Source organism: Coregonus clupeaformis, unplaced genomic scaffold (genome assembly GCF_020615455.1).
Source record: "Coregonus clupeaformis isolate EN_2021a unplaced genomic scaffold, ASM2061545v1 scaf0688, whole genome shotgun sequence".
NCBI classification, from domain to species: domain Eukaryota; kingdom Metazoa; phylum Chordata; class Actinopteri; order Salmoniformes; family Salmonidae; genus Coregonus; species Coregonus clupeaformis.
Genome location: NW_025534143.1, coordinates 137,739 through 155,740, shown reverse-complemented (window position 1 = coordinate 155,740; position 18,002 = coordinate 137,739). Strand labels below are relative to the sequence as shown.

Here is an 18,002-nt window from a genome sequence, read left to right as displayed (position 1 = left end):
GTCTTAACATGTCCATCTATTTGAATATAAGATAACTAAAACCCATTTGCTATATAATCTATGCTAAAAGTGTTACCTCTAATGAAACAAAGATAATAGACCAGTATGATACTTTGCAGTATTTAATTATAGTTTTATAAGTAAAATTGATTTGTACTGTATTTCATTGTAATGCCATTTTCTGCTTTTAAGCAGAACATCTAAGCATGGTGGTCAAACTATAGCACAGGGAATGCTAACATACAGGTACGTACAATAGTGTAAGCAGGCATGTATCTTTGCAACAATAATTACTGTATACTGTATCTACATTCTATGTCTGAGTTATTGTAATTCTAAACATGAATTACAGCACCATCAGCAGAAGATGCCCATATCTCTATTCTTCTCTCTTGCCACCAACATCACAACTCTTAGCTCTTAATTTGTTCACTTGGGATTCTGCTATGTCTGCCCGCTCCTCAGCTTCGTCAAGCTCATGTTGCACCTTCCTGGATTTGGCCAAATTGATACTGGTCTGCTCCTCCTGTGGTTCACAGAAAAATAAAGAGACAGATAAGTTAGAAGTGGTGAACTGTTGTCCTATTTATCTAATAATAAAATGTACAGTCGTTGCCAATAATATATTGTACTCACCGCCTCCTCACACTGCCTTTTGTAAGCTTTCACCCTCAGCTGCAGCTTGTTGACCAAGTCCTGCAGTCTGTCTGCATTCTTCTTGTCTTCCTCACCCTACAAACCCAGAGTTATTCATTACTCTCATATTTTATCATGATTTGGTGCAATTCAGGAATAAGCAACCAAACATATTTTACCTGATATGTGAGCTCCTTGACTTTTCTCTCATATTTCCGCACACCCTTCATGGCTTCCACACCACGTTTCTGCTCTGCCTCCAGTTCATTCTCCACCTCTCTAACCTTGAGTGTAAATAATTGATTAAGAATGAATCACCAACTAAGAGAGCGTGAACTGGAAATAAAACATTTATCTTTATCCTTACCCTGGTCTCTAGTTTCTGGAGCTCTTTTTTCCCACCTTTCATGGCTAACTGCTCAGTCTCATCCAGACGCTGCTGCAAGTCTTTAACAGTGACCTCCAGGTTCTTCTTCATCCTCTCCATGTGAGCGCTGGTGTCCTGCTCCTTCTTCAGCTCCTCAGCCATCATGGCAGCCTATCGATAAATAATTTGCAATCGATCAAGACATTGTTTGAACAGACTTCATTTGGACTGAGATTTACACTGACTTCGGACTTACATCTATAATAGCCTTTTTAGCTTTCTCATCTGCATTTCTTGCTTCTTGGACTACATCTTCCACCTCTGATTGCAGCTGAGTTATGTCAGACTCCATCTTCTTTTTTGTGCTGATGAGACTAGTGCTCTGTTAAATGAGTAAAGAGAGAGGGTAACAGAATAAATTAAATTCATACATTTCACTTAAGGCCAAAGTTCTGATTTGCTTATGGGGCCTCACCTGAGAGTGCAACAGGTGCATCCTCTCGCTCACGTCGACCAGCTCCTGCTCGGCCAGTTTACGGCACCTCTCGGACTGCTCTAGTGCTGCCTTCATCTCCTCAATCTCTGCCATCATCAGTGTATTGCGGCGTTCTACAATGGCTAGCTGTTCCTTCAGGTCCTCCTGCCCATGGAGGGCATCGTCCAAATGGACCTGAGAGTCCTGAAACAGAAAGGTCATGAATAAGTCCAATACCTACTGATTAGAACTTTGATAGAGATGGTGAGTGTTATGGTTTTTATAAAATGGGTTTCTGGAGTCAAACACTAACTTTGAGCTGGCCCTGGATGTTTCTGAGCTGCTTGGTAGCATCAGCTGCTTGGTGGTTGGCATGGCACAGCTGAATCTCCATCTCATTTAGGTCCCCTTCCATCTTCTTCTTGACTCTGACGGCATCGTTTCTGCTGCGGGTCTCAGAATCTAGAGCACTCTGCAGGGTGTCCACGGTCCTCTGATGGTTCCTCTTCAGCTGGTCTATTTCCTCATCTTTCTCTGCCACCTTTCTGTCAACCTCTGACTTGATCTGGTTCAACTCCAGTTGAAGGTGGAGCATCTTGGCCTCTTCATGTTCAAGGGAGGACTAGAAGAAGACAGGTGCACAGAACAGAAACATTTGCGGTCATATTCAAATTTCAAATAATAAATGTGGGGGAATGCACAATATGTGTGAGAAAATGGCGAACCTCAGCTTCTTCAAGAGCTGTTTGGGTGTCCATCTTGTCCTGTTCAGCTTGTTTCGCTGCCTTATCCAGTTCATGGAAGGTCTTTGCAGATTGTCCCACTTGTTCAGTGATATCTGTTATCTCCTCTGAAAATTGACAAAACAATATGTTTGTTACATGCAGGCCTATAAGCTAAAACACATACATACATTCTATGAGGATATGTTGTTTTGATTTTCAAGGGTGATGACTATCATACGTTGAAGGTTCTTATTCTCTCTCTTCATGTTCTCTAAGTGATCCAGGGCTTCTTCAAATGAGTTTTTTATCTTGAATAGCTCTGTGCTCAGAGACCTGAACTCCCTTTGTGAGCCGTCCAGCTCAGACTGGGTCTCTTCATACTTCTGTTTCCATTCAGCAAGAACCTGATATTAAAAAAGATCACATGAAAGTCAATCCAATTGTTGAGACCGAACCACACCACAGTCTTTAGTCATTGAGACACTAAAGAAGTCAATAGGATTACATTGTCAAAGTTCCTCTGTTTCTTGTCCAGGGTGACAATGGCTGAATTGGACCTCTCCATCTCGACCATGAGGTCCTCCACCTCTGCTTGTAGTCTCTGCTTGGTCTCCTCCAGTGAGGCACACTTTGCGTTCATTGCCTCTGTCTGCTCTTCAGAATCCTGGAGGCGCTGGGCAAGCTTCCTCCTTAAAAGGGAACACACAATAGTAAATCAATCAATTAATTAATTACTGTATGTTGCAAAATAATATATGTTTTACCCATGTGTTATTAGGATATATTTGTTGAGGTAGTTCTTACTTAGCATCCTCAAGTTCCTCAGTGCGCTGGATGGCATCAGTCTCATACTTGGTTCTCCACAGAGCTACCTCACTGTTGGCCTTGGACATGCTCCTCTGCAGCTCAACCTTGGACTCCTGCTCCTCCTCATACTGCTCCCGGAGCAGGTCACAGTCATGGCGGGTTGATTGTAAACCATGGGCCAGGGCATTCTTAGCCTAAAGCCAGAGACAATTCATAAAATTAGTCTTAGCTTATATTGTCATGGTGAAATAACCATGGCTTGTAATTGGCAAGAGTTTGTATAACCTTAACTTCCTCCTCCAAAAGTCTCTTCAGCTCTTCAATCTGTTGACTGCACACTAGTTTCACTCTGGTCAGCTGGGACACAGTTAACTTCTTCTCCTCAAGATGGCGTGTGAGCTCACCTATTCAAGGTATACAGTAAAAGTAGCACATTAGCAGCGTAGTTCTCAAACTATGTATCAAGTCCTTGGTGTCCTTAATGTACACAGGAATTTACCTGAAACTTACCATTTTCTGTTTGCAAGCGAGCATTCAGGGCAGTGTAATCATTTAGAGACTCATGGGCCTCGTCACATTTGTTCTTGTACTCATTACTTTGGTCTTCAAGAGTTCTGCACAGTTTCTCAAGGTTAGCCTAAAATATAAAAAATAAAAAGTAAGTAACCAGTGTATCCAACCTGGACTCAGGGGTAGACGTAACATAGTAAATGTTACGTTTAGTATGGTATGTATTCATTTGTGGATGTCCATCATCCATTTCTATGATATGTCGCGAATTGTGATATGTTATGAAATGCAATTTGTACAATATGTTCCGAATTTGCAAAACATATGATATGTTACGAATTCCAATTTGTTGTGGCTAATGTGTTAGCCACAACAAATTGGAATTCGTAACATATAATACATTTTGCAAATTCGTAATATAAATGTACAAATTGCAATTCGTAACATATCACAATTCTAGGCTAGGGGTTAAGGTTAGGGTTGGGTTAAAGGGTTAAGGTTAGGGGAAGGGTTAGCTATCATGCTAAGTAGTTGCAAAGTAGCTCGATTGCTAGATGTTCGCATTATACGCCCACTCGCCCCCAACCAACCAACCACCCATCCACCCACCCACATAATCTACGGATTGCTAGACGTTCACATTATACACCCACCCGCCCCGACCAACCACCCACCCAACCTACTTTTGTTTTTTGCCTTAAGCAACCTTCTGTCTTATGTAACCATACCAAACGAAACATATCATCCTAATTTGAACGTCCCGAATTTACGTTTACTATATTACCGCTAGTCTATGAGACCAGGCTGGTGAATTGTGAATTCGTTTCTTTTGTATGTTGAATATCAATATGGTCAACATCTGTTGAACCTACCTTGCTTTTGAGGACACTCTCCACGTTGCTGGCCAAGTCATCAATTTCCATCTTGTATTCACTTTTCTCCTTCTCCAGTTTCTGCTTAACTCTGTGGAGGTTGTCTATTTGTTCTCCCAGTTCTGCCACGCTGTCTGCCTGCTTCTTGCGGAGAGCAGCAGTGATTGACTCATGCTGCAGGGTTGACTCTTCGAGATCACGACGCAGCCTCTGAAACTCACTTTCGCGCTTCTTGTTTGCCTCAATCTGGGAAGCAGTGGCTCCACCAGCTTCTTCCAGTCTCTCACTGATCTCCTCAAGTTCCCTGGAGAAATCAGACCTTTGCTTCTCTATCTTGGCCCGAGCAGAGCGCTCTGCTTCGATTTCCTCTTCGAGTTCCTCAATGCGAGCCTGTGGTAAAAATAATAATTACATCAGAATTTTGACAAAAGTTACAATGTATGCATTTAATTTATTTTCACAAACCACATACCTGAAACTCCTTTATTTTCTTCTGAAGTTGAGTGCTCAGTATTTGTTCATCCTCAAATCTACCTTGCAGGTAACTGAACTCTAAATCCTTCCTGAAACAAATGTTTGTACATTTCATTATTCATTATATGAAAATTAGTTGATGCTCCATTGTTTGTGCTGTTTCTATCACTTTCAACTACTACTCTATCAAAATGTGAATCAAGAGTTTAATCTCCATAAACTCAATGATAATTTCTAAATTACTTTTTTAATCGTTCATCCATTTGTTGTCTTTCATTCTCCAGGTCCATAACATTTTCCTGTGACAGCTTGAGATCTCCCTCAAGTTTTCTTTTGGCTCTTTCCAAATCTGCACGCACCTTCTTCTCCTGCTCTAGAGATCCCTCAAGCTGGAAGGAGATCATAGTCCAGAACAATCAATGACTGTGGGAAAATCTTGAAAGAATGCTAACAAAAGACAAAAGTGTACAAGTCACTCGATGCTTACATCATCAACCTGTTGCTCTAGCTTGACCTTTGTCTTAGTCAGAGTGTTGACTTTGTCCTCCTCTGCCTGGAGGTCATCCAGGGTCTGCTGATGCACCTCTTGCAATGCCTTGATCTCCTTTGAAGACTTCAGAAGATTTTCCTCTAATGTGGTCAACTCCTCTGTCAAATTTTTCACCTGTGTTAAAATAACGCACACAATGTTACCGTCCATTCATTGTGGTTATGACATTTAAAGGCATGGGGTGATGTGCTTATCAGATGCCCTCACCTTATTTTCTGTGGCATATTTCTCCTTCTCAACCTTGGCAATAGTGAGCTCCAGGTCATCTATATCCCTTTTGAGCTCGGAGCATTCATCCTCCAGTTTCCTCTTCCTGGCAGTGATCTCTGCATTGAACACCTCCTCTTCCTCAATTCTCTCAGAGAACTCCTTGGTTTTTGCCTCTAGGTGGATCTTGCTCTTGATCAACCCCTCACATCTCTCTTCTGCATCAGAGAGGTTCTCTCTTTCCTGTTGAAATATGAACAAGTAGCATACCTTAGACAATAAACCAATAGTAACAGGGTTGCTGCTACTGCTTATTAGAAATAGAAAGTGCTATATATTTATAAGAACCATGCAACATCTACACACATATCTAATATAAAGCATGTTCTTAAAAACTTGACAGAAACCCACCGCTTGAATCTGGAGGTAAAGGTCATTCTTCTCCTGAGCAAGGACCACCATCTTCTCCTCAAGTTCCTTCCTCCTGGCGTCTGACTTTGCAAACTCATCTTTGACCTTTGAGAACGCCTCTTTCATGTTCTGCATCTCCTTCTCAGCCTCTGCACTTCGCAACAGGGGCTTGATCTTGAAGTAGAGCCTCATCCAAGGCCAGTTCTTCACGTTCATGAATGACCGGATGTTATATTGAATTATGAAAATTGATTCCCTATGTAGTGGCAAAAGAAAAATCCCGTCATTTATTGAAGTTCATAGGACCTGTACTGTATGAATTTTTCAATTACAGAAATATGTTTTTTAGACCTTTTCTTTGACATCTCCTTGAACCTCTGCCTGGTGATGTAGCCCCTGGAGACAGCCTGGATGCGAGTCAACAACACTGCCAGGCGCTCATCTCTCATCTCCTCCAGCAGACCTAACAGGCCAGCTTTAAAGAACACCTAATATACACATACAAACACAAAGAATGCAAGTGTTATTCTGAGTTGGTGCACCACTGTCTGAATGTACACTACAAAAGATGAGATGAAGCAACTGCTCATATCACTCGATAACGTCATGCCTATAGGTCAGACCATAACATAGTTTTGCCTTCACAATACCTTAGTGTATCCAAATTTGTACTGGGCGTGGTCCACATCGATGGAGGACAGTAGCTTCTCTGATGCCTTTTTGCTGTCGATAAACTGCCCCTCGGGGATAGCACTGGCATTCAGGATTCTGTATCTGTTGGGGAAACAGTCCACATTTATGTCACGATTCAGACAGACGACCAGAGGACCACAATTGCGTCACACCAGAAAGTTTATTAAACTTAAGGGAAAAGGGAAGTAGGGAGTGAATGAAGGCTCCAGGGGTAACAGGGATCCCGTCCAATGCGCTGGGTCTGTGCCCCCCAGTGGCAGCGATGCGTCCTATGAAGCCGGTGGTGGGTGGTCCAGAAGTCCTGGGGGAGACACAGACACAACAGGGCGGAATGAAACCAGGCAGCAGTACAGTACAAGGGAAATCCAAAATACGTAGTCGCAAGGCAGAAGGCTGGTCAGAGTTACCGGGATTGAAGAGTAGTCAGGAGTCGTAATGGCAGAAGCAGGTCTGGATCTCCTGAGGCAGAAGAGTATCCAAAAACAGGCAGGTCCGGGGGTCACAAAACCAGGGTGAGCCAGAAGCGGCAAACAGGTTCCGGGTGTGAGCTTTGCAGACGATCTGACACCGGAGAGCTGAAAGACAGGGCCTTAAATACTGGGAGAGGTTAGTGGGTAATGCAGCGCAGCTGGCAGAGTAATTAGAGCCGAGCAGAGCAGGGACAGGTGGAGCTAGTTAGGCTGAGTAGAGAGAGGGAGGTGAGCAGAGTGGAAGATAGTGGAAACAAATTAAGGTGGTAACCCGGTGGAGTGAGAGGGCTCATGACAGAACCCCCCAAGGGACGGCCCCAGAAGTCCCAAGAGCAACACCACGCCGGGCGGGAGGAGGAGCCGGAGGAGGGCTAGAACTCCTCCGAACGGTCCCAGTGAACGTCCTCATCCTCGGAGGAAGCCGGAGGGCCGTGGTCGGGAGATGGGACAGGTCCCGAGACAGGATCAGGCACAGGACAGGAAGCCGAGCGGGCCGAACGGTTAGGGACCCCTCTGGGGCGGCCCCTACGGATTGCAGGTTGATCCGGATGCCGTTGGTGAAGCGGTGATGAGAGTCCTATCCACAATCCGACTAGCTGGCACCCAGGTCCTTTCCTCAGGTCCATAGCCCTCCCAGTCAATGAGGTACTGAGACCCCTACCCCTCCGTCTGGACCGAAGCAGGCGGCGGACGGTGTAAACCAGACCACCATCGACGAGCCGTGGAGGAGGAGGACCAGGCGCAGCAGGGACCAGCGGACTCTCATGGATGGGCTTAATCTTAGACACATGGAAAGTGGGGTGCACCCTCAGGAATTAGGCAGTTGGAGCCGGACAGCAGTTGGGCTAATCACTCTTATGATAGGGAATGGGCCAATGAACCGAGGTGCCAGCTTCTGCGACTCCACCCTGAGTGGCAGGTTCTTCGATGACAACCACACCCTTGACCAACATGGTAGGTGGGAGCAGGAATTCTCCGACGGTTGGCCCCGGTAGTGTAGCTGGCAACGGACCTGAGGAGTGTGGCTCGGGCTTGTGACCAGGTGCGGCGACATCGACGGGCAAAAGCAAGTGCAGATGGGCAAGTAACCTCCTCCTCCTGGCTGGCAAATAGAGGAGGCTGGTATCCATAAACACATTGGAAAAGGGGACATACCCGATGGCAGAGCAGGTCAGAGAATTGTGTGCGTACTCCACCCATGTCAATTGCTGCGACCAGAGTGGGGGTTGCGTGAAGTCATGCATCGCAGTGCCTTCTCGAGCTCCTGATTAGCCCGCTCTGACTGCCCATTGGATTGGGGATGGAATCCGGAAGTCAGACTGACTGTGGCTCCCAGCAGGTGACAGAACTCCTTCCAAAAAGCGGAGGAGAATTGTGGACCACGGTCAGAAACAACATCCCTTGGCAGTCCGTGGATCCGGAAGACGTGTTCCAGGACCACCTGGGCGGTCTCCTTGGCGGTTGGGAGCTTGGGGAGGGGAATGAAGTGTGCCATCTTGCTGAAACGGTCAACGATGGTGAGAATGACGGTCATGCCACTTGAAGGGGGCAGCCCGTGACAAAAGTCAAGGGCGATGTGAGACCAGGGACGTCTGGGCACAGGCAGGGGCTGCAGCAATCCGGCTGGGGGCTGGCAGGACGACTTGTGTTGGTTGCAGATGGGGCAGGCTTGGACGAATTCCCGTACATCCTTCCTCAGAGAGGGCCACCAGAACCTCTGGGCGAGCAGGTTGTAAGTGCGGGTGGAGCCAGGGTGACAAGCTAGGCGGGGAGTCATGTCCCCACTGAATGACCTGGGACCTCAGGTCTTCGGGGACAAAAGGCGGTCAGCTGGGCAAGTGCTGGGACCTGGCTGGTTACGGAGAGCCTCCAGCACCTGTTCCTCAACAGCCCAGGTCAGAGCTGCAACGATGCAGGGACTTGGCAGAATCGACACAGGGTCCTTGGAGGGGGTGTCATCCTTCTGGAATTGACGGGAGAGGGCGTCTGGCTTGGTGTTGCGTGATCCAGGCCGGTATGACAGAGTGAAATTAAACCTGGTGAAGAACAGGGCCCAGCGGGACTGCCTGGAGTTCAACCGTTTGGCCGTCGCGGATGTACTCCAAGTTCTTATGATCGGTCCAAACGAGAAATGGAATGGTGGACCCCTCCAGCCAGTGACGCCACTCCTCCAAGGCAAGCTTCACAGCCAGCAGCTCACGGTTCCCTATGTCGTAATTGCACTCAGAGGGGGACAACCGACGTGAGAAAAAGGCACAGGGATGGAGCTTCCTATCCTCCGCAGCCCACTGAGAAATCACAGCACCAACTCCCACATCCGAGGCGTCCACCTCCACAATGAATTGCCGGGTCCACATCAGGCATCTGGAGGATGGGAGCGGAGGTGAACCTCACCTTGAGGGTACTGAAGGCTTTGTCGGCTGCTGGGGTCCAGGTGAAGGGTTGCTTGGTGCTGGTTAGAGCAGTGAGAGGGGCAGCAATGGTACTGTAGTTCCGGATAAACTTCCTATAGAAGTTAGCAAACCCCAGAAACTGTTGCAGCTTCTTTCTGTTCTCCGAACTGGCCATGAAGTGACTGCTGATACTTTGGCAGGATCCATTTGGATACTTCCTTCTGCCACTATGTACCCCAGAAGGCCACTGTCTTGACGTGAAACTCACATTTCTCTGCCTTGGCGTAGAGGGAATTCTCCAGAAGACGATGAAGGACTTGCTGGACATGGCGGGTGTGTTCAGACAGGTTTCTGGAGTAAATTAAGATGTCATCCAGGTAAACGAAGACAAACTTGTTTAACATGTCCCGCAGTACATCATTCACTAGAGCCTGGAACACAGCAGGAGCATTGGTGAGGCCAAAAGGCATAACCAGATACTCGTAGTGGCCTGTTGGTGTATTGAATGCGGTTTTCCATTCATCTCCCTCCCGGATCCGCACTAGGTGGTAAGCGTTTCTGAGATCCAACTTGGTAAAAACAGTGGCTCCCTGGAGCAACTCAAAAGCAGAGGTGAGCAGAGGCAGAGGGTAACGGTTCTTCACTGTGATGTCGTTGAGTCCCCTGTAGTCGATGCAGGGGCGAAGAGATCCGTCCTTCTTCCCCACAAAGAAGAAGCCAGCACCAGCAGGAGATGAAGATGAACGGATTAATCCTGCGGACAGAGAGCCATTGATGTAGTCCTCCATGGACTTTCTTTCAGGAGCAGACAACGAATAAAGACGACCCCTTGGAGGAGCTGTTCCAGGGAGGAGGTCGATGGCACAGTCGTACGGTCGGTGAGGGGGCAGAGATGTGGCTCTTGCTTTGTTAAACACCTCTCTGAGACCATGGTAGCATTCTGGGACATTGGAGAGGTCAGGAGCGGAGTTAGTAGGTACTGGCCGAGGGGTAGTGCGGCAGCAAGCAGGCAGGTTCGGTGGCAGTCCTCTCCCCACTCCCTGATCACCCCGGTCACCCAGTCGAGCTGAGGGTTGTGCCGAGGCGGAGCCATGGGTAACCCAGGATGAGGGGTTGGCCTGGAGAGGGAGCAGGTGAAACTGGATAGTTTCTTGATGGTTTCCGGACAGACCCATCGAGACCGGGGCCGTGACATGAGTGACCGATCCGAGTAAGTGTCCGTCCAGTGCCCGGGCAGGAATAGGAGGTGTCAAAGCGGAGGTTCTCCAGTCCCAGTTGGCGTGCCAGCTTGATGTCCATTATGTTGGCTTCGGCGCCAGAATCCACCAGAGCAGCCAGGGTGTGAGTTGGAGTCAGAGAGGCGGAGGTGAACTTGCAGCAGGGGTTTGCGGTCGGAGGACTGGATGGTCATTGAACTCAACCGGACTCCCCCTACGCCCGGTGAGCTTCGGCCCTTTAAAGGGCAGGTTACCACACGATGTCCATCACCTCCACAATAGAGGCAGAGGTTTGAGGTGAAGCGGCGCTGGCGCTCTGCAGGAGTGAGGGAGGCTCGCCCAATCTCCATAGGCTCAGACTGATCAAGCTGACCTGGGTGAGTGGCAGTAGATGACAGGAGCCCAGTCGGATCTCTCCGAATGCCGGTAGTAGGTGGACCTTGGCGCCCCCCTCTCACGGCCGCGGGTCTGTATCCTTCTGTCGATCCTGACAGTCAGTGCGATGGCTTCATCAAGAGTGGAAGGCAGTTCATGGGAGACCAACTCGTCCTTGATATAGTCAGCCAAACTATGGAAGAACGCGTCCACCAACGATGGTGTGTTCCAAGAACTTCGTCTAGCCAGGGTTCGGAAGTCGATGGAATGGTCTGCGACTGTACGTCTGCCTTGTCGAATACTGAACAGTTCACGAGACGCCTCTGCGGTGGGTGAATCCAGGTCAAACACCTTCAGCATCTCCTCAGCAAACAGGTCGAAGGTTGCACATGCGGGGGTTTGACGTTCGAACTCTGCTGTTCCCCAGAGTCGAGCTCGGCCCGTCAGGTGAGTGATGGCATACCCAACTTTAGCCCCCTCCGTGGCGAAGGTCCTTGGCTGCAAGGAGAACTGAAGTCGGCAGCTAGTCAGGAATGGCCGGACCTGGGTTGAATCGCCGTTGAACCGCTCGGGGTTTCCAATCTTGGGTTCGGAGCAGCGGCTGCAATGACCGGGGCAGGTAACTCGGGGGGCTGGGCTGGTGGGCAGACTGGCTGGGGTAAGGTTGGTGAGGAGTTGAATGATCATGGCGAGTTGTTGTTGCTGCTGCTGGAACTGCTGCTCATGCTCATCGGTTTCCATGTCGGGAAAGTGTGCGCTGAGTCCATAATGGTCAGATCGTACTGTCACGATTCAGACAGACGACCAGAGGACCACAATTGCGTCACACCAGAAAGTTTATTAAACTTAAGGGAAAAGGGAAGTAGGGAGTGAATGAAGGCTCCAGGGGTAACAGGGATCCCGTCCAATGCGCTGGGTCTGTGCCCCCCAGTGGCAGCGATGCGTCCTATGAAGCCGGTGGTGGGTGGTCCAGAAGTCCTGGGGGGAGACACAGACACAACAGGGCGGAATGAAACCAGGCAGCAGTACAGTACAAGGGAAATCCAAAATACGTAGTCGCAAGGCAGAAGGCTGGTCAGAGTTACCGGATTGAAGAGTAGTCAGGAGTCGTAATGGCAGAAGCAGGTCTGGATCTCCTGAGGCAGAAGAGTATCCAAAAACAGGCAGGTCCGGGGGTCACAAAACCAGGGTGAGCCAGAAGCGCGAAGCAAACAGGTTCCGGGTGTGAGCTTTGCAGACGATCTGACACCGGAGAGCTGAAAGACAGGGCCTTAAATACTGGGAGAGGTTAGTGGGTAATGCAGCGCAGCTGGCAGAGTAATTAGAGCCGAGCAGAGCAGGGACAGGTGGAGCTAGTTAGGCTGAGTAGAGAGAGGGAGGTGAGCAGAGTGGAAGATAGTGGAAACAAATTAAGGTGGTAACCCGGTGGAGTGAGAGGGCTCATGACAATTTATCCTTGAGCTCATGTTTGTTGAATCATTTTTCTTATGGGTAACAGAGATCAATGAAGGATTTGCCTCTGCTTGAAGTCAGAATATATAATCCTGCTTGGGAACCCCTTCCTGCAGATTCTGATACCCTCCAGCACACCGTTACAGCGCAGCTGATGCAAAACGAGGTAGTGTTCCATGGCCCCTACATGGAAAGGCATAATTCTGTCAGGTCAGGCAGCCTTGAGAGCAAACAACCCACATTACATGTTTCAAACCTTTACATACCTGGTGTTTTGGTTTCGTTTGGGATGATGCATCTCACAAAATGGGGATGTGTGGACCTCAGGTTAGACATCAGCTTGTTGAGATTTTCCTGAGGGATGGTTATGAAGTGATAAAAGAGCATGAACAAGCAAAACAATGCTCACTGAATTGTGCATAGAAATGTTCTAAAGTCTACATACGATCATTAGATCAATATACATTTTCATAAGAGTAGGGGGAAACAGTTTTACCCTGAAAAGTGCAGAGACAGTCTGGAAAGAGGACCCCTTCTTTTTTGCTCCTTTTTGGTTTCTATCAGCTACAGAAAGAGAAAAATAAAACAATTGTATTTCTACTCAAGATCATTTTTCACTGATGTCTTATAACGCTGATGTAAACTCACCATCAACTAAGACAAACTTTGCAAACAACTGAGACAATAGCTTCAGGGCAGCTTTCTGGTACAGTTGTACCACAGTGTCATTCAGCGGGTCCTTGTTCTTCTCCAGCCAGCCACCAATGTTGTAGTCCACAGTGCCAGCGTAGTGCACCAGGGTGAAGTGGGCCTCTGCCTTGGCTTTGGCAGGCTTGGGCTTCTGGAAGTTGCTGTTCTTCCCAAGATGCTGGTCGTAGAGTTTGTTCTTGAAGGAGCAGTCTGTTGCCTTTGGAAACATGCACTCTTCTTCAAGGATGGAGAAAATACCCATTGGCTGTGGAAGATTTACAGTGTAAAATGTGTTTATAAGAACCAAGGTATAGAACTTCATTGTTTTGATCATGTCTGTCTACTGGATTTCAATATTTTGCTTGTAAACGTTTTAATTACTGTCAATAAATAGATGTTTTTCAACTCTGTCCTGTTGATCCTAACTTATTTAATTCAATTAACAGTTAGACTGTAAAGAGTGACTTAAAGGTATGCTGAAAAGGTCACAGTACCTTCTCAATAAGCTCAATGCAGGCAGCCAAGTCCATTCCAAAGTCAATGAACTCCCACTCAATTCCTTCCTTCTTGTATTCCTCTTGTTCCAACACAAACATGTGGTGATTGAAAAACTGTTGCAGTTTCTCATTAGTGAAATTGATGCAGAGCTGTTCCAGGCTGTTCATCTGCATGGTTTACAAAATATAATTAAATAACATACAATAAAGGATTACATTGTTGTAAATGTGTTTCAAATGAGGAGTCCACTCATACCTCAAAGATCTCAAAGCCTGCTATGTCCAGAACGCCAATAAAATGCTGCCTGGGCAATTTGGTGTCTAGCTGCTGGTTTATTCTGGTCACCATCCACAAGAACAGTTTTTCATACACTGCCTTAGACAGGGCACCCATGGAGTTATTCACCTGCAAATGAGACAAAACACATTTTAAGGACAATGGAAATTGGTGAGAGTTGGGCGAGGGTCACTCATGTCTGTACACACTCTAATGTAGTTGTCATACCTGTTGAACTGTCTGTCCTTTGGTGACATATTCATTCCCGACCTTCACTCTGGGATAGCACACAGCTTTCAGTAGATCAGCAGAGTTCAGGCCCATGAGGTAGGCAACTTTGTCAGCTACTATTGGATACATGAGACAAAAAAGATGATGAGTGGATTCTGGCTGTGGATAAGTGAAGATTTAATTAGAATTTCAAAATAAGTAAAAATCTAAGACTGCTCACCCTCAGTGCCATCAGACTCTGCCTGTTCCTCACGCTGCTTCTGCTTGAACTTCATGTTCCCATGATGCATCACAGCACCAGTCAGTTTGTAGATCCCAAGTTTTTCCTCTGCATTGAAGCCTAGGATATCAATGGCACTCTATTGGGACAGATATTGGAGCTCAGTCAAACATATATAAACATTTCATCAGTCCCTAAGACAATATTATACAGTACAGTTGAGGGTTTTCTATTATGTTTTCGATGTATTCATTTTCCAATCTGTGTGGGTAATATACACATATGAGATATAGGGTACAGGTGGACTCACATCTGTGGCCATGAGCTCTTCTGTGTCATTGATGCTTTGCACCTTTATTTCCCCCTGACTGATGATAGGGTAGTCATATGGGTTGGTGGTGATGAGCAGCATCTCTGTGAACATGATAGAGAAGGTGTATATTTACCAGTGGGGGTTACATTGGTGTTGGAGGCTGAACTCACAGTACATCACTTTTTTTCTGCAGTTCAAACAACAACAAAGTGGCAACCTACCACTGTTTTTGGTAAACAGTTGAGGGATGGGGCTGGAGAAACATAACCACTCTCAAATTCATAGACAGAGCTATGGATGTGAGGACTGACTAGGCTATACAGTTTTTATTTACAATTACATTGTTTACAAACAATGGAGTAAAACTATTTTATATTTGGGGTTCTGATGGGGTATGACAGTTGACCTAAGCTCATGAGTCATTTATTCTTCAAGAACCAATGGGTACATATCATTAATTTTAAAGTACACAAATGGATGTAGCAATCTCAGATTGCCCCCTTAAAGTAACCAATACCTTTGCAGTCCAAAACTACAATTACTGTGTATGGCTTTACATAGATCCACCAGGCAGCATTACTCAACCTACCAATTAATTCAGGCTTCTTATTGGACATGATCTGATAGAAGATGTGATAACTCCTTTCTGCCAGGAGCTGAAACGTGACCCTGGATTTTTCCAGAAGGTCTAAAGAAGGAAATCAGAGAAATGAATCAAATGACATTTTGTTCCAATCCACAGCAATGGCCTTGCATATTTAAAGAAAATAGACAAGCAAACTCACAAGTCTCAATATCAGCCGAGGACAGCTTCCCCTTTGTGCCAAAGTGGATGCGGATGAATTTGCCCTGTACGTTTTCCAAATATTACATTGTTTTTAAAAGGTCACATTTCAGCTAAGGTGTTTGGTTTATGAATGCATGCCTGGCTATATGTTAACCATATATGCACATACTGTATGTTGCAATGTTAATCAAATCCACTCACAAAGCGAGAGGAGTTGTCGTTCCTCACAGTCTTGGCATTCCCAAAAGCCTCCAGCAGAGGGTTGGCCTGGATGATTTGATCCTCCAGGGTTCCCTTTGAGAATAAAATTGTTGGTAAGTATGAGTAAATCCACTTTACAGTAAATGCAATAGAGGGGACTATATACATATTATGTTAATGTAACATGAGTATGGATAGAACCTGCATTTTCCCATTGATTTCCTTCTTCTTTTCACTTCCTCCAGCCATGGCGATTGTCGCAAAATACTGGATGACACGCTTTGTGTTTACAGTCTTCCCTGCACCAGATTCTCCACTGTAAAAATCAAGATTGAACAACACAATTGAGAGTAATAATGTAAACTTTCCTAGTAAATTCAGTTCTTTACAGAGGCAGACAATTAGTAACAGCATGGGCAACAGTACATACGTGATAAGGATGGACTGGTTTTCACGATCTGTTGAAAGATAAAATTACCTGTTAAGTATACTTGCTGCTACAATAGGATACATCATGAAATGAAGATTATACCTGTTAGCATAAACTGATAGGCATTGTCAGAGATGGAGAAAATGTGCGGTGGGACCTCCTGGCGCTTCTTGCCCCGATAGCCAGCCACCACCTCTGGGTTGTAGACCGGGAGCCACTTATAGGGGTTCACAGTCACACAGAACAGCCCAGAGTAGGTCTGCAATAGGGGAACAACTCAGGTTGTCATTGATGATCTAATTGAACCCATGAAACTAGTTTGTAGATGTTTGACTGACAATGCAATTAGAAGATGTACGTATGACTGAGTTGAAATGTAATCTGATCTGTGTCTGCTTACATAGATCATCCAGGCAGCGTAGCGCTCCTTGAGGTTGAACAGCACGGCTGGCTCATGGAGATGGGTCAACATGGCCATGTCCTCGATCTTGTCAAATTTAGGAGGGTTCATGGGGCTGATGTCATCCGGATTCACCGTGACAACCTGCAACATGATCAAATAAAGGGGAGGGCAGTTAGGGGAGGCAAGTTTCCATTCAAATAATGAACCAGTTGTATTGATTACATGCTAGAATAATAACTGGATGAAACTGCATCGAAATCATGCCACGATGGCATAATTAACTTTTTATTTAGCATCCAAAAAGGCTTAGAAATGACATGCACTCTGAATTTCAGTCACTCTCACATAGTAAGTAAAATATATCATGCTTTCCCACTGGGCAAAAACTGGTTGAATGTTGTTTCCACGTCATTTCAACAAAAAACGTCAATGTGATGAAGTTGAATCAACGTGGAGAACTGATTGGATTTGAAAAAAGTAATCATCGTAAGTGAATATCATTTTTTTTAACCCAACTTTTAACCATGGTGGAATGTTTTGTTGATTTCACTTTGAATTCACGTTAGCTGATAACTCAACCAAATGTAAATCAAAACTAGACGTTGAACTAACGTCTGTGTCCAGTGGGTTAGAACAGAGCTACTATGGTCAAACGTTCTAGAACATTTTATATGTACTCACTCTCCCATCCTCAGTCTCCACTGTGACCTTGGAGCTGTCTTGGCTCTTGATTTTGCCTTTCACATACTCCACCTTTAGATCTGCCACAAAGCAGGCCGTTTTGGCATCAAATGGTTTGATCTGTGCCGCAATCCTCTCCCGCTCCGGCTTGCGGAGGTACGAGGCAGCCACCCCAAATACTTCCATCTCAGCATCACTCATTTTCTAAAGCTGTGTAGCATGGAGACAATTGATTATACATCATATGCTTCATATTGATCTGTTGGGCATAGATTATACAATAAAAACAAATAATTTCAGAAATTCTCTATATTCCTTGAGAAGATCCAATGAACATCAAAGGCCTAAATATATGATTTGGTCCATTCTTACCTGAGTGTTGCAGCTACAGGGAAAAATCTATGATCACAGTAGGATGGCAGAGACTGTATTGATGCTATCTCTCTATGGATGCAACCTTTATTGTTGTTAAATGTTTGCTGTCTCAACAGTACGCCAAAGACATACCTCCAATGCCCTGCTATCATCACACTAAGAATACTTTTTATAAGGGATGTTTTTTTTCTTTCTGTTTGCTTGACAGCTTCTCTATATTTGGATAGAGATCAAATCTGGCTCAAACGCCACCATGGAAAAGT

At 46.0% G+C, this 18,002-nt stretch overlaps 1 protein-coding gene across 3 annotated transcripts; it reads right to left on the bottom strand.

Moving 5' to 3' along the window:
* Positions 1 to 109: 109 nt before the first annotated feature.
* On the bottom strand, positions 110 to 17,568 carry LOC121556824 (myosin-4-like). 3 transcript variants are annotated; one of them, XM_045216347.1, is made up of 38 exons: positions 17,365 to 17,568; positions 16,681 to 16,824; positions 16,383 to 16,539; positions 16,281 to 16,308; positions 16,052 to 16,166; positions 15,851 to 15,943; positions 15,648 to 15,711; positions 15,452 to 15,550; positions 14,860 to 14,963; positions 14,550 to 14,688; positions 14,327 to 14,445; positions 14,078 to 14,227; positions 13,819 to 13,989; positions 13,283 to 13,589; positions 13,131 to 13,198; positions 12,901 to 12,988; positions 12,700 to 12,817; positions 6,685 to 6,808; positions 6,386 to 6,522; positions 6,035 to 6,290; positions 5,624 to 5,866; positions 5,354 to 5,530; positions 5,110 to 5,255; positions 4,865 to 4,955; positions 4,393 to 4,782; positions 3,521 to 3,647; positions 3,296 to 3,414; positions 3,008 to 3,204; positions 2,709 to 2,892; positions 2,442 to 2,607; positions 2,204 to 2,328; positions 1,792 to 2,100; positions 1,479 to 1,682; positions 1,260 to 1,385; positions 1,004 to 1,174; positions 816 to 920; positions 637 to 732; positions 110 to 526 (listed from the first exon to the last, which is right to left on the bottom strand). In XM_045216347.1, the coding sequence occupies exons 1-38, from the start codon at positions 17,563 to 17,565 to the stop codon at positions 380 to 382; spliced, it is 5,805 nt and encodes a 1,934-aa protein (XP_045072282.1). In that variant the 5' UTR covers positions 17,566 to 17,568; the 3' UTR covers positions 110 to 379. The 3 variants fall into 3 exon arrangements, with proteins under 3 accessions (XP_045072282.1, XP_045072279.1, XP_045072281.1); XM_045216344.1 differs by having other exon boundaries at positions 13,131 to 13,191; positions 13,267 to 13,589; positions 17,365 to 17,565; XM_045216346.1 differs by having other exon boundaries at positions 13,131 to 13,191; positions 13,279 to 13,589; positions 17,365 to 17,565.
* Positions 17,569 to 18,002: the final 434 nt, after the last annotated feature.

Excerpts from the sequence above, each read along its gene's own strand:
- LOC121556824 (XM_045216344.1), bottom strand. The coding sequence starts at position 17,565 with ATGAGTGATGCTGAGATGGAAGTATTTGGGGTGGCTGCCTCGTACCTC. Across the intron at positions 14,446-14,549 it reads AGAGTCTGATGGCACTGAGG|TAGCTGACAAAGTTGCCTAC; the intron begins GTGAGCAGTCTT and ends TGTATCCAATAG. Across the intron at positions 13,990-14,077 it reads CAGGCTTTGAGATCTTTGAG|ATGAACAGCCTGGAACAGCT; the intron begins GTATGAGTGGAC and ends TAAACCATGCAG.